The following is a 27,683-nucleotide window of genomic DNA, read 5'->3' on the forward strand; positions in this document are numbered from 1 at the left end:
AAACACTTCTGTCTTTTCAGCTAAAATGTGGAATTCATTTTCTCATTTGAACTAGTCTTATTTTTGTCAGTCAGGAATACTTGAATCGCGCATTCTTATAAAATACTCCATTTTTTTCTGGAAAATCTCATGAATAATTAGATATGAGTTTCCACTTAAAAAAAATGTGAAATGTTCCAGAGCTTGTGCTCGTTTCAATACAAAAATCATATCCTATATCCTTACCATGCTCATAATTCTCTAATGTGTCCCCATTATGTCTCGAATAAAACCAGAAGTCCTTCCTGTGGTCTACAATGTCCCGCGTCATCTTGTCCCCACTACCTTTCAGAGAGCGTCTGCTACTGAGCCCCTCCCTCTATTTGCCAAGCCTCCCTGCATCCTGAGGTCTTTGTACTTTTCTTCTCTCTTCATCAAAGGCTTTAATACGGATATTGAGAGAACTCACTTTATCCCCTCGGTTGGCCAACAGCTTAAGTGTTTCCATTGGCAAGGTCCTGCCGGTCTCCTCTCCAATCCCGGGCAACTCTGACCCGCATGTGCTGTCTGCAGCACCCACCACCAGTCGGAGTGACATGTGTCCACGGCTTGCTCTCTGCCTGCACCACCAGAACACACAGTTCTCAAGCTCGGGAGGCTGGTCGTGACGGTCATCACTGTGGCCAGTGACTGGTAGAAAGTGATCTACAGAAGTCGGTTAAATTGAAATGAACTCGATGGGTCACAGTTTGCGGAGAGGCTGAGGCACGTGCTGCTGGTAAAACTCTGGGTTTCCAAAAAGCACTGTTACTGTTATTCTTAAAAGTGAAGAGAATGAGGACAATGGAAGGATCAGGCCCACATGAGAGCAAAAAAGGACAAGACCTTTCACTTTTAGAACAAAACCTTCTCATTCTATTTGACGTTATTTCAACTGTCATCCTACTCTTTCAATGTTATTCTTTTTCATTATTAACTTCTGATAACACACTCCCCTATTCTCCCCACACTGTTTTATAACTCAGATCTCCCTATTCTCCCCACACTGTTTTATAACTCAGATCTTCTTTACCTAACAGACATGTCGAAATTCCCAAGGCCACGCGCCCTGTGCTGTGCCATGCAGACACCCACACGTCTGTTTACACAGTGCACACCCGCCTTCTAATCATTTCAGATAGGAACTTCTTTTTCTGATAGACTACATTGATTTTTGTGTGTCATGTATAGATAGCAGTTCACTATTTTTAAGCAGTTTCATGTTACGCATCAATGAGTGGGCCTGGGTGAAGAAAGAAAGTGCCAGCTCATGTTTACTGGGAGTGGAGGTTGAAAGACAGGACAGTACATTTCTGTGTGGATGCACTTACATTAGAAGATATCCCCATATGCTTTCCAGAGGCATCTGCAATTACCAGCCTTCACCAGAAAGCAAACCAATTACAGCAACGGCCACTGACAGCCAATAGTTCTAACTTTTGAAGAAAATTAGCCACAGAGCAAAGAGTGGAGGAGTCTCATGGCCACCCCATGTCCAAAGAGAAAAATGCAAAGGGTAGACTGTAGTGCAAAGACAAAACATTCAAACAATAAAACTACAATTTTTCTTGATACCGAACACAGTGAAAGATTAGTTTAGTAGATGACTGCTGATATTGGGGATGGCACTGTTCCATGGCTAAGGAGCTCTCCACGGTGTGCAGGTTATCACCTCACACTGTGATTGCAAAACTTTAATACAGATTTCTCTACATTTAGGCACTGAACTAGTGGGTAACAAGTCCTCCAAAGGTATAGACTCAAACCCCAAAAGCCTTTCTGCCTAGTTAAGAAGGCAAGAAATAAAACCATAACGTAACATATATAAAATAGCACTTACTACCGGCAAGTAAAATCCCAACTACAGATGATGTAGATATGGGAGGTTGAGAAGGCTTCATGGAGAAGGCTGCTGCAAAGTCTGTTTCTCAAAGGAGGCACTAAAGGCTAAATTCCACTGGGATATACTAAAGCAAGAAACAGTGTCAAGGCGCACAGACATGTAGAGATGGTGTTGCATCCCTGGGTTTCTTTGCAATACCAGACTATATCCCACAATCAAATCTAGCTGCTGTAGCCAAAAGGAGAGAAATGGCTATACACACACACACACACACACACACACACACACACACGCATATATATATAATATATATATTTATTTAGGCTTAAATATATAAATAGCATATAAATATATATAAATAATATATACTTAAATATATAGAACTATATGGCATATATATAAATATATAAATTATACATAAACATATGTACTATATATGAACAAATATATACTATATATAAGCTATATATATAAATTGGACTACATATAAACATATATATTATGTAAAATCTATATACTATATAGCACATATAGTACATATACAGTTGTGCTCAGAAAATTGTATAGGACATATGGAGAGTTGGGGGGAAAAAGTAAAATCATTATTATAGCTCTGAAAGATAAATAATATTCCCTTTTCAGTGAATATGCTTTTCAGCATTCCTGTTCCTTCCATGAAACAAAAGGTAAACTGCATAGTTTTTACAACTCAGAGGCCATCTCTTTTTTTTTTTTCCAAAAATTCAAGCAAAATAATTGATTGATCTTCTTCTTCATCAGGGCAGGCAAAATACTTACCACCTTATGGTTTGCTTCCCAATGGTCTAAAACCTCACTGAACAAGAACACATGCTTTTATTATGTCAGCTGGGCACTGCCAGGCTAAACCCCAGCACCGGGTAAGTACATGCAGAGGTAGCGGTGATGCTGAGAAATGGGGTGTGAGTCACAGAGAGCAGAACCAGGAGAAAATGCATTATGTTAATGAAATAAAGAGAAAATGTATTCCTTTCCTTATCCCTGTAGTATCAACAGAATCCCCAGTGAGTTATTATTACATATTCCCAGATAATGTTTTAAGGTCTTTAGGGGGGAAAATGAGTAAAAAAATGAAACAAACAAAAATGCTGCTGCTGTTTAAGTGTGTGACTATCAGTAAGCCCCCAAATGTGTCGCATCTATAAAATGATGTATTTAAAATAAATAACAACTAGGTTTCTTTCCACAAGGAATTCAGAAAGTAGGTAGTACAAAATTTGAGGTTCATTAAGTCATCCCCAAAGATAAGTATAATTGGGAGGAAGGTTTACACAAATACAACATACATGACATCAGAATTAAATGAAGTAACTATAGAAATAAGACTAAGTTAACCTGTAGTCTAAAGGGAAATCCTGAAAAGAAATATATATATATATATCTTAACAAGACCCAGTGAAAATTAGAAAATAGCCCTACCCTAGTGTGCTGTGCTGACAGAAAACATATGATCTCTTCCTAACACACTGCTTCTTGGCAGTCAAGTAAATATTTGTAAAAAAAGGAAAATGCTAGGTAAATACACACATTCAAAAAATACATATGTATGTCGTGTCAAATACTACCTCCAGTCAAATGATGACTAAACAAAATAAAGACAGCTAAAATTTGGTTACCTGTAATACTTGTCACATTTCTTTACATTTCCTTAAAAAGTTCATTTTCAACTCCCAACAATTAACATGCTCTATAAAGATTTTTATAAAAATATATGTCATAAGGGGCCCCTGGGTGAGTCAGTGGTTGAGCGTCCACCTTTGGCTCAGGGCGTGACCCCGAGTCCTGGGATCGAGTCCCACATTGGGGTCGCCGCAGGGAGCCTGCTTCTCCCTCTGCCTGTGTCTCTGCCTCTCTCTGGGTCTCTCACGAATAAAGCAATAAAACCATATATATGGTTTTATTTGTATATATATATATATGTGTGTGTGTGGTTAGGGTGGGACAAGATGACGGAAGAGTAGGGTCCCCAAGTCACCTGTCCCCACCAAATTACCTGGATAACCTTCAACTCATCCTGAAAATCTACGAATTCAGCCTGAGATTTAAAGAGAGACCAGCTGGAATGCTTCAGTGAGAAGAGTTCGCGCTTCTATCAAGGTAGGAAGATGGGGAAAAAGAAATAAAGAAACAAAAGGCCTCCAAGGGGGAGGAAAGAAACAAAAGGCCTCCAAGGGGGAGGGGCCCCGCGAGGAGCCGGGCTGAGGCCGGGGCGAGTGTCCCCAGGACAGGAGAGCCCCGTCCCGGTGGAGCAGGAGCTGCACCAACCTTCCCGGGCGGAAAGGGGCTCCCGGGGAATTGGAGCAGGATCCCCAGAAAGGCGGGGATGCCCTCGGGCTCCCTGGGACACTAACAGGCACCTGCACCCCGGGGAGATGCGCCGAGCTCCCTAAGGGCTGCAGCGCGCACGGCGGGACCGGAGCAGCTCGGAGGGGCTCGGGCGGCGGCTCCGCGGAGGGGGCTGCGGGGCGGGAGCGCGAATCCAACAGCGCAGGCCCCGGAGCACAGGGCGCCAGGACACAGCCCAGGATCCGGCCTCCCCCGGACAGGCAGAGGCCGGGAGGGCCCAGGACAGCAAGGACGCTCCTGCCCCGAGCTGAGCAGATCAGCGGCCCCGCCCCGGAGCCTCCAGGCCCTGCAGACGGAGAGCCCCGGAGCTACTGCCGGAGCTGACTCCAGGGCTGCAGAGCTGGCCCCGCCACTGGGGTTGTTCCTCCTGGGGCCTCGCGGGGTAAACAACCCCCACTGAGCCTTGCACCAGGCAGGGGCAGAGCAGCTCCCCCAAGTGCTAACACCTGAAAATCAGCACATCAGGCCCCACCCCCAGAAGACCAGCTAGAGGGACAGGGGAAAAACAAATAATTGACCCAGCAGCACTGGAAAGTTCCAGGGGAAGTCCAGGAATTTACAGTATACAGAATCAGAGGATACTCCCCCTTGTTTTTTGAGTTCTGTTTGCCTTCTCCCCTTTTTTTCTTCTCCTTTTTTTTCTTCTTTTTTCTTTTCTTTTTTTTTTAAACAAGATTTTTTTTAAACTTTTTTTTTTAATTTTTGATTTATTTATGATAGTCACAGAGAGAGAGAGAGAGAGATGCAGAGACATAGGCAGAGGGAGAAGCAGGCTCCATGCACCGGGAGCCTGATGTGGGATTCGATCCCGGGTCTCCAGGATCGCGCCCTGGGCCAAAGGCAAGCGCCAAACCACTGCGCCACCCAGGGATCCCTTTTTTTCTTTTTCTTCTTTCTCTTCTCTCTTTTTCTCCTTTTCCCAATAAAACTTGTTTTTGGCCACTCTGCACTGAGCAAAATGACTAGAAGGAAAAACTCACCTCAAAAGAATCAGAAACAGTCCTCTCTCCCACAGAGTTACAAAGTTTGGATTACAATTCAATGTCAGAAAGCCAATTCAGAAGCACTATTATAAAGCTACTGGTGGCTCTAGAAAAAAGCATAAAGGACTCAAGAGACTTCATGACTGCAGAATTTAGGTCTAATCAGGCAGAAATTAAAAATCAATTAAATGAGATGCAATCCAAACTAGAGGTCTTAACAATGAGGGTTAATGAGGTGGAAGAATGAGTGACATAGAAGACAAGTTGATGGCAAAGAGGGAAACTGAAGAAAAACAGACAAACAATTAAAAGATCAGGATAGATTAAGGGAAATAAATGACAGCCTGAGGAAGAAAAATCTATGTTTAATTGGGGTTCCCGAGGGCACAGAAAGGGCCAGAGGGCCAGAACATGTACTTGAACAAATCATAGCTGAAAACTTTCCTAATCTGGGAAGGGAAACAGGCATTCAGATCCAGGAAATAGAGAGACCCCCCTCCCCTAAAATATATATATATATATATATATATATATATATATATGGTTTTATATTTATATATATTTATTATTTATATATATAAATATATATATTGTCTATCATCTATCTATCTATCTATCTATCTATCTATCTATCTATCTATCATCTATCTATCTATATATATATAGAGAGAGTGCCTGGGTGGCTCAATGGGTGAAGCATCTGACTCTTGATTTCCGCCCAGGTCATGATCTCAAGATTGTGAGGTCCAGCTCCTAGTCCGGAGTCTGCTTGAGATTTTCATTTCCCTCCTCTCTGCTCCCCCCGCACCCCATTGTGCACTCCCTTAACAACAATAGCAAAATATATATATATATATACACACACACATACTCACACACATATATGTGTCATAGTATGAAAAATAAAAATGGATGTTACCCATAGCACAGCTCCTCATCGGAAAGATACAGTTGGTACTTCCCAACTTGTAAAGATGTTTTTGATGAACGGGCTAGCAATATTCATGAGCAGATGCTGATGCAGGGGAAAGTAATTCTACTCATTTTGAGTAATAACTGGGTAAACCAGAAATTTCTATGTAAACAATTCCACAAGATATACTCCCAACATTCCCCAAAGCTATGGAGTCAGAATATGATGGTTAGCAGGAAAATAATTTTTTAGAGTCTTAATACGACCACACTAAGTTTTCTGAGAGCGTAGATGTAATTCGGCTATATTTGTTTCTGATGACAGCACACTATAAATGAACTTTTTCCCTAGATTTGTTCAGGAATCAGAATATAATTTATGTAGTTAAAAATCATAAAATTGCATTTTAAACATAAACTTTATGGAACTGCCACATAGAAACTTTCTTTCCCATAGGGAAAACTTGGACGAAAGCAACTGTTTTAAAATTAAAGTGGTGGAAGACAGAATTTATATTTCTCAAGTTTTTAAGTTTTACGTTATGAGGAATATGACAATCCCTGTTTTAAAAAGAAAGGTTTAAATGGTTAGTAATCGTGACCCAAAAGGCAGATGTTAAATATATAAGCTCTTCAAATTCTTTAATACGCCCCCTGGAACCGCTTCTAACTCACAAGTCATGAACCCAAGGCACAATGTCAACTGAAGTTGGACCCTATTAAATATTTTTTTACCAAATCATTTTTGATATTGATAAACATTTGGAAATTTCCTAAATTTGGCACCGTTTGAGTACCACCCCCTGAATGACAAATAACAACTGGATGCTGCTATCTGCCAAAGGTCGTTAGGACAAAAGAGGAATTCCATTTTCTTTTCCCCCCAAGGCTGTTTAATAAGGCAGCAGTTAGAGCTTATGTTATGGAAAGGAGGGAAGTGGGGGAGTGAAGGTCAATAAATATGCAGAGAAAGAAAAGATGAAACGGAAGAACAGATGGATATGGCTACTCTATCTAAACACTGTTCCAAAAAATCTTGCTGATATTCTTCTTTCCTGATTTCTTTAAAACTGTGCTCTTAGTGTTTCTGACTTTAACTGGGATGGGGTAGGTTTAAAATGATTCTTCAAAGCAATAGTTTTACTGGCAAATTAAATAATTAGTTATATAACAATCATGGTTAAGTTATAGTATAGTGATATATTTGAGATTTAGGGCACAAAAATGATTATTAGATGAATACACAAGAGTTCTAAGATAGACCCACCCATTTCTTCAGACCCAAACCCAACAGAACATTGTTTAAAAGGACCTGGGAGGTAGATAAATCTGCCAATCCTTAATTCCAAAGCTCTTTTCTTTCCTGCTCATGTAGAAAATGTTTATACAAGCCAGATTTTTGATAGCCACTGTTTAGGGTTCCATTTCCACTTCTATTATCATTCCTTGATGAATATTAGCTCTATTAAAAATATCAGCCAACTATAAAAAGGGCTCAGAAAGTATATTGGGAAATTCTCAGTCATCTATCAGACACAGCTTGATACTAACTCACACCACTGCATATTTTCCAGAAAGTTTATGCCTGACACCTGGGCTTATAAGTAAAAAAACTACAGTGAAAAGATAAATTCAGGCAATGGCTTTTGTTGAGTATTTTCTGTTCTTAAAGAAAGTAGTTGAGACACAATACAACCAAAGACACCCAAAATGCAGGATCTTTAAAAAATATCTATTTCTCTAGGAAAACAAAATACATTATAAATATATTTTGATGAGGAACTGAAGACATCTTTCTAAGAAACTTTTTTTTAAAATTACAAGCATATACTTTCTTAAATGTTCAGATATGTTTTCCAATAAATGTATTTCGATTGCATCAACATTTCTATGTCTTATAAGTACGACTGCATCGGGATCATTAATTGGCTTAATTTCCAGAAAATTAAAATTTTCTACTTCAGTGAAACTTGAGTCTTAAAAGTAACTCCATTTTGCTTCCAAGTTTTGAGCAAGTGTATATACTTAATTCTTCTAATCTACTTACGTACATAACGTGTGAATTAAATTCATCTCATAGATTTGACTTGGGTCTTTTGATTCAGTTTCTTAAGTCATTTGAAAAAGTAGATGCTTTTTTTGTTTTAAGATTGTATTCATCCATTTGCGAGAGACAGAGTGAGGGAGGGAGCAGGAGCAGGGGGCAAAGGGTAGAGGGAGAAGCAGACCCCCCCACCCCCCATCCCCACCCCCCGGCTGAACAGGGAGACCCAGGCAGGCCTGGATCCCGGGATCCCAGGATCCCGAGATCATGACCTGAGCTGAGGGCAGCCACTTGACTGACTGAGCCACCCACGCCCCCAAAAAGCAGATGCTGAGAAGATGCAGATGTCTTATTTATATTTAAAAAAAAACATTGCACATGAGAAAATCCTCTGCATCACTTGCCATCAGGGAAATACAAATCAAAACCACAATGAGATACCACCTCACACCAGTGAGAATGGGGAAAATTAACAAGGCAGGAAACCACAAATGTTGGAGAGGATGCAGAGAAAAGGGAACCCTCTTACACTGTTGGTGGGAATGTGAACTGGTGCAGCAACTCTGGAAAACTGTGTGGAGGTTCCTCAAAGAGTTAAAAATAGACCTGCCCTACGACCCAGCAATTGCTCTGTTGGGGATTTACCCCAAAGATTCAGATGCAATGAAACGTCGGGACACCTGCAACCCGATGTTTCTAGCAGCAATGGCCACAATAGCCAAATTGTGGAAGGAGCCTCGGTGTCCATCGAAAGATGAATGGATCAAGAAGATGTGGTCTATGTATACAATGGAATATTACTCAGCAATTAGAAACGACAAATACCCACCATTTGCTTCAACGTGGATGGAACTGGAGGGTATTATGCTGAGTGAAGTGAGTCAATCGGAGAAGGACAAACAGTGTATGTTCTCATTCATTTGGGGAATATAAATAATAGTGAAAGGGAATATAAAGGAAGGGAAAAGAAATGTTGGGAAATATCAGGAAGGGAGACAGAACATAAAGACTCCTAACTCTGGGAAACGAACTAGGGGTGGTGGAAGGGGAGGAGGGCGGGTGTTGGAGGGGAATGGGTGACGGGCACTGAGGCGGACACTTGACGGGATGAGCACTGGGTGTTTTTCTGTATGTTGGTAAATTGAACACCAATAAAAATTAATTTAAAAAAATAAAAAAATAATAAAAAAACATTAATGGCTAACACTTCCTCTTTTTCCTCCTGAAAACAAAAATCAATTTCAAAATAAAACTCAAAAAATTAAGTTCATTTCATTTCAGGAAACAAATTTTAAAATAACAGTAACTTCTCATGTTTAGAATAGAATTTCTAGCCAGATGCAGTTAGCATCCCACCAACCTTCATTATAATAATACCGATACTCAATCACATACACAGTATAAGGCATTAAAATGATTCACTGACACTTCCTGAAAAACACTACCATAGACACCAAATATTTGAAAAATATATTTCCTTTTAATATTTATTTATTACCTCTTAAAACAGAGTTCTCTTTTTATTCATATGTATTTCTGATTTGAAGTCCTGAAAGTGATTTGCACTCTCCAATTGTCCTACCAAAGATTACAAATGACACAAAGACAACGAGAGCCAAAACCACACACATATATAAAATTCTCTTTGATAAGAAATGAGCACCTACATTATGCCTTCAAAATCAGTCACAGAACTACCAGTAGGATAAAAAGGACATATAAGCAGAAGGATTCAAATTTTCACTACTTCATTTTTTTTTTAAAGCACCAGCAGGTCTTAAAAATATTCGTGAAGCTGAATCAAATTCATGAGTGTCGTATTTTAGTTTAGCATCATTTACTAATTAAATTAGCCAAAAATTCTTCACACATAAAATATTCCATTAGTTGGCCATATGACAATACGAGAATTTGTTCCACGCCACATGGCTAATAAAATTAAGTTGACTTTAACCACAATGTCATTTAAAGAAGACAATTAAATTAGCCAGAAACAAAACTTTAAAAAGCAACCTTGGGAAGAACTTTTTCCTACAGCCATTACCAAACCCTTATTGAACTGATTAACTATGCAAGAAAAGCAGCTTACAGCTGAAGAAAGAGCACCAACATCACTACCTGGCTTACCTAAGAACTCATAAAAGTAAAGGGCTCTAACCATTTTATTTTATTAGATCCTACAATATAAAAATTATGCCACTTTTCTGCAGTTTGATTAACACTAATCATTTCATACTTTTCCTTTTTCCTACCATCTAAAAGAAAACACTTTAATTCTACCTTCATATTTATTTTTTAAGAACGTGATCTGGGATATGCCCCCTTGGTTGCAAAACACCATTACTCCCACATAAAAGCATACACAGAAAAATTCTACAAGGAAATTAGAAGGCTCAAAATTCTTTAATACAATCAGCCTCTGGGGACCATCAACGTCACCAGATACTGCCCTACTTTCTAAGTATTTAATGGTCACGGGCCCATTGCCTAATGGGATCCGTAGTTTCTAAAATAAAAGTGAGTGAGAGTCACTGACTTCTTGTTTTGAAGCTACGAACTTACAGTCTCAAATAGGTTGCAAATCTCATTCTATTGCATTTTTCTAGATTGATCAGTTCCAGCCCTGCTATCCTAAGACTGTACAACCTCTCAACCAAAATGAAAATGCAAAGGGTATGAATAGGTCCATACACATTACGAGATCCTTGGATCATGGTATCTGTAATCTGCGTTCTATAATGTGGTAAAATAAGAATCATGGTTCTTAGAGGAAAAATGAATGCCCAAAGTGTCTACTTTTATGAAAATAATACTTCAAATATACCCGAGAACTTGTCATTTAGACAACCGGGGACACTTTCTGGGCATCGCAACAGACCTCGTGCACATGCATACCTTTCTTTGATGCCAATTTTGTGGGGTTTTTTTCCTTATTGTATCTCTCTGTATTGACATGAATCATATCATCTTTCCCCACAGTCAGGAATTCTACACTTTGGGGCACAAATGGGCAACGTGTGCCAGTGGGTTCAGACTAGACTTCAACCGCTGTACCATACCCGTGTGTCACGGGGGGGAGGGGGAGGACCTGGGAAGAGTCCTTCAAAAGCATTTCAATGTTGTTTTCCCAAACCGATTAGAAAAAAAAGTTAAAGAGATGTAGCCTGCCTTGCATCACCTGGCTGCGTGCTGGACCAACCATCCCGGCAGCCACACGTGCAACTCTCCGCACCCCCATCCCATCCCATCCCATCCCGTCCCCCCCTTCCCACCTCGCAGGGCACCTACCCTAGCGTCGTCATGGTGACGATGGTATACCAGAAGGCCGCGGGGATGCTGGTGAACTTGCTGGCCGAAGACCCCTTCTCGGCGTAGAACATGACGGTGGCAAAGATGATGATGGCCATGGTGAGCGAGAAGAGCAGGAAGCCCAGTTCCGAGGCGCAGCTCTTGAGCGTGTACCCCAGGATGCGCAGGCCCTGCGAGTGGCGGGAGAACTTGAAGATGCGGAAGACGCGGAAGACCCGCAGCGTGACGAAGGCCCCGCTGACGTCCTCGTTGTCCGTCATCACCAGCCCGATGTAGTAGGGCAGGATGGCCACCACGTCGATGATGCTCATGACGCTGCGCACGAAGCGGTAGCGGCTGGGGGCGGCGGCCAGGCGCAGCAGGTACTCCACGGTGAAGATCATGACGCACGCGGTGTCCAGGCAGAGGAAGGCCACGGCGTAGCGCTCCCCGCACGGCAGCTCCTTGGCGTGGCCCGGGCTGGCGCCGCACGGCACGGTCTCCACCACGTTGGCGATGACCGACACGGCGATGAAGAAGCCGGTCACGTAGTAGAAGACGAGCGCCATGGTGCTGGTGTGCGGGTTCTCGAAGGCGCGCCACACCCTCTGGCGCGCGGTCATGCTGGGCAGCGCGCTCTCCCCGCCCGTGTCCGTGTCCGCGTCGTCCTGCAGCCGCTCGGCGTTCTCGCGCCACCGGTCCTTGTACTCCTCGTAGCAGCAGTCGCCGATGATCTCGGGGATGAGGCCGAAGAAGGCGAGCTCCTCGTCGTAGGCCGAGATGCACTCGTGGCGCGGGTAGTGCAGCTTCCCGGTGCGGTAGAAGTTGAGGATGTGCCGGAAGATGTCGGGGTCGCGGTCGAAGAAGTACTGCTGGCTCTCGGGGTGGTAGAAGAAGTCCCGCTCCGAGCTGCCCAGCAGCGTGTCCGGGTAGCGCTCCAGGGTGTCCTGCCACGTCTGGAAGCGGGTGCCGCTCACGTTGAGCACGATCAGGGCGTCCTGAGTCCGCTTGCGCTCCTGCCGCGGCGGCGCGGGCATGGGCCCCGAGGCCACGGGCATCCAGCCGATGGCCGCGGCGCGCGCGAAGGGCAGCCAGGCCGCCACGCCCGCCGCCATGGCCCCGACGGAGGCGGCCCCGGCGGGGGCGAGCGCGAGGGTCACGCGGGGCAGGGGCAGGGGCAGGGGCCGGGCCCCGGCCGAGGCAGCGACGGACGGGCGCGCGCGCGCCGCTCGCTGGACCCGCGGCGATCGCTTCGGACGGGCGTCCCACGTGCGCGCCGACACGCCTGGCGGGTGCGGGAGCGGGAGCGGGAGCAGCTGCGGGTCCCCGTGCAGGTGCAGCTGCAAGTACAGGTGCGGGAGCGGGTGCAGCTGCAGGTCCCGGTGCAGGTGCAGCTGCAAGTACAGGTGCCGGTGCATGTGCAGGCGCCGCGCGCCTCAGCGGGGACGCAGGGCCGGGGCGGGGCGCAGAGCTCCGGGGGCTCTAGAGCGGCCCCCCGCCCCCGGCCCCGCGGCTCCCGCACGCCTCCCCCGCGGAGGGGCCCTTCCCGCCAAAGGAGCCCCAGACCTGTTGTCGCCGCCTCCGCGGTGCGGTCCCCCCCCCCCACATCCCCCACCGCGCGCCCCGGAGTCCGCTCGCCGCCTCGGCTCCCGGGGCCGCGTCCGAGGAGAAGATGGAGGCGCCGCGCGGGGCGCGCCGAGCCGGCTTCCCCCGCCGCCACGTCCACGGGCGCCCGTCGCGCGGCCCACGGCGTCCGCCCGGTCGCCCCTTCACTCCCGCTTCAAGTTGGGCTCGGGTGCGGCGAGGCGGGGACAGAGCCCGGGAGCCGCGGGTCGCCGCTGCCGCCGCGGCAGCATCTGCCTCCGCGCCGAGGGCGCCCCGCTCGCGGCACCCACCTGGCCGAGCGCGCGGCGGGGCTGAGTTGCGGAGACTTTGCGGTCGCCGCGCACCCAGAACGGGAGGAGCGGGGCCGGCAGCTGCGGAGCCGCCGAGTGCGCGGCGCCCAGGGCGCGGAAAGCCGGCTCAGGCGAGCGCCGGTCCCCCTGTCCCCATCCCTCCGCGCCTCCCTCCTCCTTTTCGCCTTCCAAAAGCCAGGCGCAGGCGAGCCGAGCAGCAGAAACAAGTTCAAAAGGTGCGGGGGAGGCGACTACGGGGAGACGGCTCCTGCCAACTTACTGCGCCGCAGCGGCCCGGGCCCCCGCGGAGCTGCAGGGCGGCCGGGAGGGCGGCGGCGGCGGCGGCGGAGGAGGAGGCGGCGGGGCCGGGGCCGGGGCCGGGGCAGGCGCGGGCAGTCGCGGGAGCGCAGAGGCAGGAGGCGCCCGGCGTCGCGGGGGCGCGGGAGGGCGGCCGGCTGCTCCCCAGCCGGTGGGCCGTCCCGCATCTCCCCCGGCTCCCCGCGCCGCGCCGCTGGGCAGATCAACAAAAGGGGAGGAGATAAATCAAGAGCGGCGCGCGCGCCTCCCGCGCAGGTCCGGGAAGGCGCCCCACGCCGGCCCCAGCCGTGACCTCGCGCCCCCTGCGTCCCCCACGGCCGCCCGGGCCGTGGATGTAGGCGGACCCGTCAGGGAGCTCGGCAGCCCGCAAGGAACAAAGGCCGCGGGCTCCGCCGGAGGAGGGCAGGAAGGGGCCCCGCGCCTCGCCACCGCCTCCCGGGACCCGGTGGGAGGCGAGCGAGGGGAAGACGGGGGCGGCCGCGGGGGAGGCCGGAGCGGGACGCGCAGGAGCCGCTGCTCTATCGGGTCGCTCCTGGCCGGCGAGCCCCGCGGAACCCCGCGCCCGAATTCTTAAGGGCTCCCCCCCCACCCCCGTCTTTCTCCTTCGCTTTTTATTTGTTCAAACCAGATGTGAACGTTGCGGGAGCTAATAGGTCATCGGTCCAACTTGCCGAAAAGTCAGGAAGCCGCCGGAGCTGGGGCTCGCCACAACTCCTCTCCTCGCCCTTGCCCTTCCGGGCGACAGGAAGGATTTAGAACCCATTCCTAAATATCAGCGTCAAGGGGTGTGAGGCTCCGCGAGCGCGCCCCCTCCCTCCGCGCATCCCGTGCATCCCCGCCTTGGGTAAAGCCCTCGAGGGGGGCGGGGGGCGAGCGACTGGGGACCCGCGGCGGCCCACTGCTGGGTTTTCCGGGCACCCAGCCCGTCATTAGGCATCTTCCCTAAAGCCGAACCCATACCTCGTAGAACCACTAGATGGCGGGAATCGAGAGAAATTGAATTCACACCGAAGGTCTGGACGCTTTGGGAAGGTGGGGGATCCCGGTGAGCCCACCCAGCAGAAGCACCCTGGATCCCCCCGCCCCCCACTCTCCAAAAACCTCTTCAGTAGTTTTATGGACACGCAGCTCAGCCTGGAGTCCGCATTCCCATGGCCAGGGCAGGGATGCGCCGAGTTGCCTGTCGAAACGCGTTTGAAATTTGAATTTCGCTTATGCACAATAGGAATAACAAAGGTCTTTAGAAATAGTAAGTCGTCATCCATATTGACTAAGAGTAGAAGCCCCATTTTTACCTAAAAGTTCCCTTTCCTAAGCTTACTGTGTTCGAAGTTCGAAAAGTAAGTAGACTGTGATATATAGTTTATAGGGTTTTTTTTTTTGAAGATTTTATTTATTTATTCATGAGAGACACAGGGAGAGAGAGGGGCAGAGGGAGAAGCAGGCTCCATGCAGGGAGCCCAACGTGGTACTGGGTCTCCAGGATCAGTCCCTGGGCTGAAGGCTGCACTAAACCGGTGAGCCACCCGGGGCTGCCCTAGTTTATGGTTTTGAATTGACTTTAAGGCCCTAGAGATCCTAGGCAGGATGTGTTAACCTTAAAGACTTGAAAAGGAACACCTCAACAAGAAGGAGAGTAACAAAAGAGTACACAGAAACCCACCAGAGAAGGAGAAAAACAGACGCTGGGTGTTATTCTGTATGTTGGCAAATTGAATACCAATAAAAAATAAATTTATTATTTAAAAAAAAAGAAAAACAGACCTTCTAAGGGGCAGGCTTTTTTTTTTGTGGGAGGGGGAGGGGGTAGGATTTTTTTTTTTTTTTTTTTGTAGAAAGGGAAAGGTATTTCTTTGTTTACTTGTTTACTGGTGTGGAGGTTTAGGGAATCCCATGTTAGTAAATGAAGTCAGAGCTAATGCACCATGAAAGTTTGGAAAATACAGAACTGAAAACACCTGCTGTTTATCCGTTTGGATGAGCTGCAGGGAAAGATGCTTGTTAATGGATCTATATAGCCTGTGAACACGGGGAAAACGTTAACTGGAAAATAGAGAGGGGACTATTTATTATAGGGGGGACTAGTTATTATAAGAAAATTAACCCCTTCCTAATGCAGACAATAAGGTGCCAGCGTGACAGGTGTCTCCACAGAATGGTGAGCCATGAACATTCAGTCGATGCCAAACTGGCGTGACCTCCTCTCAAGACCCGCCGGCAACCTAAATGGAGCCTTTAAATGGAGCAGGAAACTGAACACTTAGAAACATAAACATAGATGTTTGACTCCACAAAAACCCTTAAACAAGCAAGAATAGGAAATCTGCAATTTTTAAGACTTTGGGATCTGTTCTCCCCCACTCTCCATAAGCTCCCCGCTCAGATAGAAAGACTGTGGGCTTAGAAGATAAACCCCTCTAGATTCAAATTCTACTCCAAGAAATTACTCATAGGCTTTTTGCTTCATCTGGCAAACTAACTTTTGTTTCTAAGTTGCAGATAACTAAAACTTTTTAGGCCTATTGTGAGGCCTAAACAGGATAATACGCCTAAATACCAACGGAGAACTTGCTACATGCGCATGGGACTCGGTATCAATTCCTTTTTACTTCATGGCCAAATGGAAATGCAAACGATTTTCTCCACCCTGTATATGAAATTCCCACAGGTGTTGCGTTCCCCTGTTGCGATACACTGGGGGCTCTGAGATTTCAACTATTCACTCGTTCGTGGAAATGCCATAGGAAGTGTATGGATACAAAATCCAGCCCAGCAGTCTCACTCCCAATGCTTCTTGTGCCCAGGGGTTTCCGTTCCTCCTTCTTATGTTCTCATTTTATAAACTCTGCTTGGTTGATGGAAAATAACCTCAACAAGAACAAAATGAATTCATCACCTTTCTTCTTCACCTACTCAGGTGTCACTCCTGATAGATAAAGCCCAAGGTAGAAAACCCGGTGGTCTTTCACAGACCAGGCCCACCGTGTCCTCCTCTCCCCAAACACCCACACGCTCATCCAATGATCCAAGAAGCTCGTTACCATCTATCCTTAGGCTGCATCCATGGTGATGTTTTAAAAACTATTTTGAAATAATGATAGAGTCAATGCAATTGTGAGATATAAGAGACCCATCACCTAGTTTCCCCGCAAAGGTGATATTTTGCATATTACAGTACAGTATCACCACCAGGAAAGTGACATGGATGCAATCCATTGACCTTATTCAGATTTCACCAATGTTACATACACTAATTTTTGCATGTTTATATTTCGTTCTGATTTTCTCACACATGTAGGTTTGTGTGAACACCACCCCGGTAGATATATATAGATTCTCACCACGAAGATCCCCTTTTGAAGTCCTAACTGTCAAAGTGGGGGAAGATGGCGGAAGAGTAGGGTCCCCAAGTCACCTGTCCCCACCGAATTACCTAAATAACCTTTGTGGGCGACCACGAACTAGCTGGAGTAACTGAACCAAACCAGGCCTGGACTTGCGTCCCTCATTCACTCAAAAGGCTCGAGAGCCTAAAGGGAGAATGGTTGGTAGATGCTTGAGAAAGGGCTTGAGCAGTGGTTCTCAGGGCTTGCTTGTACGTGATTGCCCACATAACACAATAGATACAATTTATGCTGACCTGGTCATAAATGTAAATAAGGGTCTGTGCTGTCCTTTCTGGTCTGTTTACCACACCTAATATTCCTTTGAAGTATGCACATCTGGAGCAACAAGCTTATCTATTTACCAAGGTCTTCTGGCATCCGTGAGTCTGTCTTGCATGCTGAGAAAAGGGAACTTTGGAGGGTTTCACAAACCTGCTAAAAATAAACACCTTCTTGGCTTTGTTTTGCTCATGCTATAAAATGTTGTAAAACCTTGAATAAAGCTGGCACTGCTTGGACATCATCCACTGTGTCCCTCCTGTCCCCATCTCTTTACTTTTCTTTTCCTCATCCCCTTATCCTCAGGACCCTGATCGTGTTGCCGCAGTGCGCACAACAAACCTTCAAATCATCCTGAAAACTTACGAATTCGGCTTGAGATTTAAAGAGAGAACAGCTGAAACGCTACAGTGAGAAGAGTTCAGTTTCTCTCAAGGTAGGAAGACAGGGGAAAAAAGAAATAAAGAAACAAAAGGCATCCAAGGGGGAGGAGCCCCACCAGGAGCCAGGCTAAGGCCGGGGTGAGTGTCCCCAGGACAGGAAAGCCCCATCCAGGAGAAGCAGGGGCTTCACCACTCATCTCAGACAGAAAGGCGAAAGGTGCTGCAGGGAGTTGGAGCAGGATCCTAGGAGGGGAGGGGATGCCCTCAGGCTCCCAGGGACACTAACAGAGCATGTGCACCCTGGGGAGAGCGCGCCACTCCCCGCAGCCACGCTCGCTAAAGGGCTGCAGCGCACACCGGCGGAGCCCAGGAGCAGCTCAGGGGCGGCTCAGGCAGCGGCTCCGCACAGAGGGGCCTGCACAACCCCGGGAGCAGCTCGGAGGCAGCAGAGGCTCCGCGCAGAGGAAACTGTGGGGCAGGGAGCATGATTCCAGCAGCAAAGGCCCTGGAGCACAGGGCACCAGGGACACAGCCCAAGATCCAGCGCTCCCCCGGGGACAGGCAAAAGTCAGGAGGGCACAGGACACCAAGGACGCTCCAGCCTCCGGGCCAGCCTCTAGCGAAGCAGACCAGCGCCCCTGCCCCCTGAGCATCCAGGCCCCTGTGAACTGAGCTTCTTAAGTACTACAGCTGATTCCAGGCCTGGAGAGCTGCTATTGTTGTTCTTCCTGGGGCCTCACAGGATAAACAACCCCCACAGAGCCTCACGGTGGCCTCACCACCAGAGAAACAGGTTAAACAACTTTCACTGAGCCCTGCACCAGGCAGGGGGCTGCACAGCTCCCCCAAGTACTAACAACTGAAAATCACAGCAGGCCCCTCTCCCAGAAGACCAGCTAGACTGACAAGGGATAAACAAATTATTGACCAAGCAGCACTGGAAAGTTCCAGGGGAAGATGAGGGATTTACACTATACAGAATCAGAGGATACTCCCCATTGTTTTTTGTTTTGTGTTTTATTTTTTGTTTTTTGTTTTTTTGATTTCTGTTTGGTTCTCACTCTTTTTTTCTCTCTTCTCTCTCTTTTTTTTCTTCTTTCTCTTCTCTCTTTTTCTCCTTTTCCCAATAAAACTTGTTTTTGGCCACTCTGCACTGAGCAAAATGACTAGAAGGAAAAACTCACTTCAAAAGAAAGAATCAGAAACAGTCGTCTCTCCCACAGAGTTACAAAATTTGGATTACAATTCAATGTCAGAAAGCCAATTCAGAAGCATTATTATAAAGCTACTGGTGGCTCTAGAAAAAAGCATAAAGGACTCAAGAGACTTCATGACTGCAGAATTTAGATAGAATCAGGCAGAAATTAAAAATCAATTAAATGAGATGCAATCCAAACTAGAGGTCCTACCGACCAGGGTTAACGAGGTGGAAGAATGAGTGAGTGACATAGAAGACAAGTTGATGGCAAAGAGGGAAACTGCAAAAAAAAAAAAAAAAGAGAGAGACAATTAAAAGATCATGAGGATAGATTAAGGGAAATAAGTGACAGGCTGAGGAAGAAAAATTTATGTTTAATTGGGGTTCCGAGGGCGCCGAAAGGGACAGAAGTCCAGAATATGTATTTGAACAAATCCTAGCTGAAAACTTTCCTAATCTGGGAAGAGAAACAGGCATTCATATCCAGGAAATAGAGAGAGTGCCCCCTAAAATCAATAAAAACCATTCAACACCTCCACATTTAATAGTGAAGCTTGAAAATTCCAAAGAGAAGATCCTTAAAGCAGCAATAGACAAGACATCCATAACTTATATGGGGAGAAATATCAGATGAATAGCAGACCTCTCCACAGATACCTGGCAGGCCAGAAAGAGCTGACAGGATATATTCAGGGTCCTAAATGAGAACAACATGAGCCAAGAATACTTTATCCAGCAAAGCTCTCATTCAGAACAGAAGGAGAGATAAAGAGCTTCCAAGACAGACGGGAACTGAAAGAATATGTGACCACCAACCAGCTCTGCAAGAAATTTTAAGGGGGACTCTTAAAATTCCTCTTTAAGAGGAAGTCCAATGGAACAATCCACAAAAACAGAGACTGAATATGTATCATGATGACACTAAACTCATATCTTTCAATAGTAACTCTGAACATGAATGGGCTTAATGACCCCATCAAAAGGCACAGGGTTTCAGACTGGATAAAAAAGCAGGACCCATCTATTTGCTTTCTACAAGAGACTCATTTTAGACATAAAGACACTTACAGCCTGAAAATAAATGGTTGTAGAACCATTTACCATTCAAATGGTCCTCAAAAGAAAGCAGGGGTAGCCATCTTTATATCAGATAAACTAAAATTTACCACAAAGCCTGTAGTGAGAGATGAAGAGGGACACTATATCATACTTAAGGGATCTACCCAACAAGAGGACTTAACAATCATCAATATATGTGCCCCGAATGTGGGAGCTGCCAAATATATCAATCAATTAATAACCAAAGTTAAGGCATACTTAGATAATAATACACTTATACTTGGTGACTTCAATCTAGCGCTTTCTACACTCAATAGGTCTTCTAAGCACAACATCTCCAAAGAAACAAGAGCTTTAAATGACACACTGGACCAGATGGATTTCACAGATATCTACTGAACTTTATATCCAAACCCAACTGAATACACATTCTTCTCAAGTGCACATGGAACTTTCTCCAGAATAGACCACATACTGGGTCACAAATCGGGTCTGAACTGATACCAAAAGATTGGGATCATCCCCTGAGGATACTCAGACCATTATGCCTTGAAATTAGAAATAAATCACAACAGGAAGTTTGGAAGGACTTCAAACACGTGGAGGTTAAGGACCATCCTGCTAAAAGATGAAAGGGTCAACCAGGAAATTAAGGAAAAATTAAAAAGACTTATGGAGACTAATGAGAATGAAGATACAACCGATCAAAACCCTTGGGATTTGTATTTCCCTGATGGCAAGTGATCCAGAGCATTTTCTCATGTGTATGTTGGCCATGTCTAGGTCTTCCTCTGTGAGATTTCTGTTCATGTCTTTTGCCCATTTCATGATTGGATTGTTTGTTTCTTTGGTGTTGAGTTTAATAAGTTCTTTATAGATCTTGGAAAGTAGCCCTTTATCTGATCCATCATTTGCAAATATCTTCTCCCATTCTGTAGGTTGTCGTTGAATTTTGTTGACTGTATCCTTTGCTGTGCAAAAGCTTCTTATCTGGATGAAGTCCCAATAGTTCATTTTTGCTTTTGTTTCTTTTGCCTTCATGGATGTATCTTGCAAGAAGTTACTGTGGCTGAGTTCAAAAAGGGTGTTGCCTGTGTTCTCCTCTAGGATTTTGATGGATTCTTGTCTCACATTTAGATCTTTCATCCATTTTGAGTTTATCTTTGTGTATGGTGAAAGAGAGTGGTCTATTTTCATTCTTCTGCATGTGGATGTCCAATTTTCCCAGCACCATTTATTGAAGAGACTGTCTTTCTTCCAATGGATAGTCTTTCCTCCTTTATCGAATATTAGTTGACCAAAAAGTTCAGGGTCCACTTCTGGGTTCTCTATTCTGTTCCATTGATCTATGTGTCTGTTTTTGTGCCAGTACCACACTCTCTTGATGACCACAGCTTGGTAGTACAATCTGAAATCTGGCATTGTGATGCCCCCAGCTATGGTTTTCTTTTTTAAAATTCCCCTGGCTATTTGGGGTCTTTTCTGATTCCACACAAATCTTAAAATCATTTGTTCTAAGTCTCTGAAGAAAGTCCATGGTATTTTGATAGGGATTGCATTAAACGTGTAAATTGCCCTGGGTAGCATTGACATTTTCACAATATTAATGCTTCCAATCCATGAGCATGGAATATTTTTCCATCTCTTTGTGTCTTCCTCAATTTCTTTCAGAAGTATTCTATAGTTTTTAGGGTAGAGATCCTGTACCTCTTTGGTCAGGTTTATTCCTAGGTATCTTATGCGTTTGGGTGCAATTGTAAATGGGATTGACTCCTTAATTTCTCTTTCTTCAGTCTCATCGTTAGTGTCTAGAAATGCCACTGACTTCTGGGCATTGATTTTCTATCCTGCCACGCTGCCAAATTGCTGTATGAGTTCTAGCAATTGTGGGGTGGAGTCTTTTGGGTTCTAAGTAGAGTATCATGTCATCGGCAAAGAGGGAGAGTTTGACTTCTTCTTTGCCAATTTGAATGCCTTTAATGTCTTTTTGATGTCTTATTGCTGAGGCTAGGACTTCCAATACTATGTTGAATAGCAGTGGTGAGAGTGGACATCCCTGTCTTGTTCCTGATCTTAGGGGAAAGGCTCCCAGTGCTTCCCCATTGAGGATATTTGCTGTGGGCTTTTCATAGATGGCTTTTAAGATGTCGAGGAATGTTCCCTCTATCCCTACACTCTGAAGAGTTTTGATCAGGAATGGATGATGTATTTTGTCAAATGCTTTCTCTGCGTCTAATGAAAGGATCATATGGTTCTTGGTTTTTCTCTTGCTGATATGATGAATCACACTGATTGTTTTCCGAGTGTCGAACCAGCCTTGTGTCCTGGGAATAAATCCTACTTGGTCATGGTGAATAATTTTCTTAATGTACTGTTGTATCCTATTTGCTAGTATCTTGTTGAGAATTTTTGCATCCATGTTCATTAGGGATATTGGTCTGTAATTCTCCTTTTTGGAGGGGTCTCTGTCTGGTTTTGGAATTAAGGTGATGCTGGCCTCATAGAACAAATTTGGAAGTAGGGAAGCCATCTGGCCCTGGACTTTTGTGTCTTGTGAGGTTGTTGATGACTGCTTCAATTTCCTCCCTGGTTATTGGCCTGTTCAGGTTTTCTCTTTCTTCGTGTTTCAGTTTTGGTAGTTTGTGGCTTTTCAGGAATGCGTCCATTTCTTCTAGATTGCCTAATTTATTAGCGTATAGCTGTTCATAATATGTTTTTAAAATCATTTGTATTTCCTTGATGTTGGTAGTGATCTCTCCTTTCTCATTCATGATTTTATTAATTTGAGTCTTCTCTCTCTTCTTGTTAATAAGGCTGGCTAATGGTTTATCTATCTTATCAATTCTTTCAAAGAACCAACTCCTGGTTTTGTTGATCTGTTCCACAGTTTTTCTGGTCTTGATTTCATTGAGTTCTGCTCGAATTTTTATTAACTCTCTTCTTCTGCTGGGTGTAGGATCTATTTGCTGTTTTTACTCTAGCTCCTTTAGGTGTAAGGTGAGCTTTTGTATTTGAGATCTTTCCAGTTTTTGGATGGATGCTTGTATTGTGATGTATTTCCCCCTCAGGACTGCTTTTGCTACATCCAAAAGATTTTGAATGGTTGTATCTTCATTCTCATTAGTTTCCATGAATCTTTTAAATTCTTCCTTAATTTCCTGGTTGACCCTTTCATCTTTTAGCCGGATGGTCCTTAACCTCCACGTGTTTGAAGTCCTTCCAAACTTCCTGTGATTCAGTTCTAATTTCAAGGCATTATGGTCTGAGTATACTCAGGCGACAATCCCAGTCTTTTGGTATCTGTTCAGACCTGATTTGTGACCCAGTATGTGGTCTATTCTGGAGAAAGTTCCATGTGCACTTGAGAAGAATGTGTATTCAGATGGGTTTGGATGTAAAGTTCTGTAGATATCTGTGAAATCCATCTAGTCCAGTGTGTCATTTAAAGCTCTTGTTTCTTTGGAGATGTTGTGTTTAGAAGACCTATCGAGTGTAGGAAGTGCTAGATTGAAGTCACCATGTATAAGTGTATTATTATCTAAGTATGCCTTAACTTTGGTTATTAATTGATCGATATATTTGGCAGCTTCCACATTTGGAGCATATATATTGAGGATTGTTAAGGCCTCTTGTTGGATAGATCCTTTAAGTATGATATAGTGTCTCTCTTCATCTCTCACTACAGGCTTCGTGGTAAATTTTAGTTTATCTGATATAAAGATGGCTACCCCTGCTTTCTTTTGAGGACCATTTGAATGGTAAATGGTTCTCCAACCATTTATTTTCAGGCTGTAAGTGTCCTTCTGTCTAAAATGAGTCTCTTGTAGAAAGCAAATAGATGGGTCCTGTTTTTTTATCCAGTCTGATGCCCTGTGCCTTTTAATGGGGTCACTAAGCCCGTTCATGTTCAGCGTTACTATTGAAAGATATGAGTTTAGTGTCATGATATCTATTCAGTCTCTGTTTTTGTGGATTGCTTCCTTGGACTTCTTCTTAAAGGGGAATTTAAGAGTCCCCCTTAAAATTTCTTGCAGAGCTGGTTGGTGGTCACATATTCTTTCAGTTCCTGCCTGTTCTGCAAATTTTGTATCCCTTTCATCTGATGGAAAATTGTACATGTCAGCATATAAATACACATACAGATGCACATATACAGATACATCTTACTTATAACAATAAACAAAATTAAAATTATGAGGCTCAGTTTCGAGATAAAAATTTTTATTTAAAAAAATAGGCTGCACCGCCGGGAGCGCGAATCCAACAGCGCAGGCCCCGGAGCACAGGGCGCCGGGACACAGCCCAGGATCCGGCCTCCCCCGGGACAGGCAGAGGCCGGGAGGGCCCAGGACAGCAAGGACGCTCCTGCCTGGAACTGAGCAGATCAGCGGCCCCGCCCCGGAGCCCCCAGGCCCTGCAGAAGGAGAGCCCCGGAGCTACTGCGGGGGCTGGATCCAGGGTCCCAGAGCTGCCCCCGCCACTGTGGCTTCCTCCCGGGGCCTCACGGGGTGAACAACCCCCACCGAGCCCTGCACCAGGCAGGGGCAGAGCAGCTCCCCCAAGTGCTAACACCTGAGAATCAGCACAGCAGGCCCCTCCCCCAGAAGACCAGCGAGACGGACCAGTTCCAAGGGAAATCAAGGGACTTAAACTACACAGAATCGGAAGATACTCCCCCGTGGTTTTTTTTGTTTTTTGTTTTTTTGTTTTTGTTTTTGTTTTTGTTTTTGTTTGTTTTGTTTTGTGCTTTTTTTTTTCTCTCTCTTTCTTCTTGATTTCTGATTGCTTCCCCCACCCCCCCCTTTTTTCTTTTTTCTCCTTTCTTTCTTTTTCTTTCTTTTTCTTCTCTTTTTCCCCTATTTTTTTCTTCTTTCTCTTTTTTCTTTTTCTCTTTTCTTTCCTTCTCTCTCTTTTTCTCCTTTTCCCAATACAACTTGTTTTTGGCCACTCTGCACTGAGCAAAATGACTAGAAGGAAAACCCCTCAAAAAAAAGAATCAGAAACAGCCCACTCTCCCACAGAGTTACAAAATATGGATTACAATTCAATGTCAGAAAGCCAATTCAGAAGCACTATTTTACAGCTACTGGTGGCTCTAGAAAAAACCATAAAGGACTCAAGAGACTTCATGACTGCAGAATTTAGATCTAATCAGGCAGAAATTAAAAATCAATTAAATGAGATGCAATCCAAGCTAGAAGTCCTAACGACGAGGCTTGACGAGGTGGAAGAACGAGTAAGTGACATAGAAGACAAGTTGATGGCAAAGAGGGAAACTGAGGAAAAAAGAGACAGGCAATTAAAAGACCATGAGGATAGATTAAGGGAAATAAATGATAGCCTGAGGAAGAAAAACCTACGTTTAATTGGGGTTCCCGAGGGCGCGGAAAGGGACAGAGGGCCAGAATATGTATTTGAACAAATCCTAGCTGAAAACTTTCCGAATCTGGGAAGGGAAACAGGCATTCAGATCCAGGAAATAGAGAGATCCCCCCCTAAAATCAACAAAAACCGTTCAACACCTCGACATTTAATAGTGAAGCTTGCAAATTCCAAAGATAAGGAGAAGATCCTTAAAGCAGCAAGAGAAAAAAAGTCCCTGACTTTTATGGGGAGGAATATTAGGGTAACAGCAGACCTCTCCACAGAGACCTGGCAGGCCAGAAAGGGCTGGCAGGATATATTCAGGGTCCTAAATGAAAAGAACATGCAACCAAGAATACTTTACCCCGCAAGGCTTTCATTCAAAATGGAAGGAGAGATAAAGAGCTTCCAAGACAGGCAGGAACTGAAAGAATATGTAACCTCCAAACCAGCTCTGCAAGAAATTTTAAGGGGGACTCTTAAAATTCCCCTTTAAGAAGAAGTTCAGTGGAACAATCCACAAAAACAAGGACTGAATAGATATGATGACACTAAACTCATATCTATCAATAGTAACTCTGAATGTGAACGGGCTTAATGACCCCATCAAAAGGCGCAGGGTTTCAGACTGGATAAAAAAGCAGGACCCATCTATTTGCTGTCTACAAGAGACTCATTTTAGACAGAAGGACACCTACAACCTGAAAATAAAAGGTTGGAGAACCATTTACCATTCAAATGGTCCTCAAAAGAAAGCAGGGGTTGCCATCCTTATATCAGATAAATTAAAATTTACCCCGAAGACTATAGTGAGAGATGAAGAGGGACACTATCTCATACTCAAAGGATCTATCCAACAAGAGGACTTAACAATCTTCAATATATATGCCCCGAATGTGGGAGCTGCCAAATATTTAAACCAATTAATAACCAAACTCAAGAAATACCTTGATAATAATACACTTATACTTGGTGACTTCAATCTAGCTCTTTCTACCCTGGATAGGTCTTCTAAGCACAATATCTCCAAAGAAACGAGAGCTTTAAATGATACACTGGACCAGATGGATTTCACAGATATCTACAGAACTTTACATCCAAACTCAACTGAATACACATTCTTCTCAAGTGCACATGGAACTTTCTCCAGAATAGACCACATACTGGGTCACAAATCGGGTCTGAACCGATACCAAAAGATCGGGATAGTCCCCTGTATATTCTCAGACCATAATGCCTTGAAATTAGAACTTAATCACAACAAGAAATATGGAAGGACCACAAACACGTGGAGGTTAAGGACCATCCTGCTAAAAGATGAAAAGGTCAACCAGGAAATTAAGGAAGAATTAAAAAGATTCATGGAAACTAATGAAAATGAAGATACAACCGTTCAAAATCTTTGGGATGCAGCAAAAGCAGTCCTGAGGGGGAAATACATCGCAATACAAGCATACATTCAAAAACTGGAAAGATCTCAAATTCAAAAGCTCACCTTACACATAAAGGAACTAGAGAAAAAGCAACAAATAGACCCCACCCCCAGCAGAAGAAGAGAGTTAATTAAAATTCGAGCAGAACTCAATGATATCGAGACCAAAAGAACTGTGGAACAGATCAACAGAACCAGGAGTTGGTTCTTTGAAAGAATTAATAAGATAGATAAACCATTAGCCAACCTTATTAAAAAGAAGAGAGAGAAGACTCAAATTAATAAAATCATGAATGAGAAAGGGGACATCACTACCAACACCAAGGAAATACAAACGATTTTAAAAACATATTATGAACAGCTGTATGCCAATAAATTAGGAAATCTAGAAGAAATGGACGCATTCCTGGAAAGCCACAAACTACCAAAACTGGAGCAGGAAGAAATAGAAAACCTGAACAGGCCAATAACCAGGGAGGAAATTGAAGCAGTCATCAAAAACCTCCCAAGACACAAGAGTCCAGGGCCAGATGGCTTCCCAGGGGAATTCTATCAAACGTTTAAAGAAGAAATCATACCTATTCTACTAAAGCTGTTTGGAAAGATAGAAAGAGATGGAGTACTTCCAAATTCGTTCTATGAGGCCAGCATCACCTTAATTCCGAAACCAGACAAAGACCCCACCAAAAAGGAGAATTACAGACCAATATCCCTGATGAACATGGATGCAAAAATTCTCAACAAGATACTAGCCAATAGGATCCAACAACACATTAAGAAAATTATTCACCATGACCAAGTAGGATTTATCCCTGGGACACAAGGCTGGTTCAACACTCGTAAAACCATCAATGTGATTCATCATATCAGCAAGAGAAAAACCAAGAACCATATGA

At 44.7% G+C, this 27,683-nt stretch overlaps 1 protein-coding gene across 1 annotated transcript; it reads right to left on the minus strand.

Moving 5' to 3' along the window:
• Positions 1-11,467: 11,467 nt before the first annotated feature.
• Positions 11,468-12,588, minus strand: LOC121474891 (potassium voltage-gated channel subfamily D member 2-like). The gene has a single exon (XM_041728049.1). The coding sequence runs from the start codon at positions 12,586-12,588 to the stop codon at positions 11,470-11,472; it is 1,119 nt and encodes a 372-aa protein (XP_041583983.1). The 3' UTR covers positions 11,468-11,469.
• Between the last annotated feature and the right edge of the window lie 15,095 nt (positions 12,589-27,683).

Source organism: Vulpes lagopus, chromosome 13 (assembly GCF_018345385.1).
Source record: "Vulpes lagopus strain Blue_001 chromosome 13, ASM1834538v1, whole genome shotgun sequence".
NCBI classification, from domain to species: Eukaryota; Metazoa; Chordata; class Mammalia; order Carnivora; family Canidae; genus Vulpes; species Vulpes lagopus.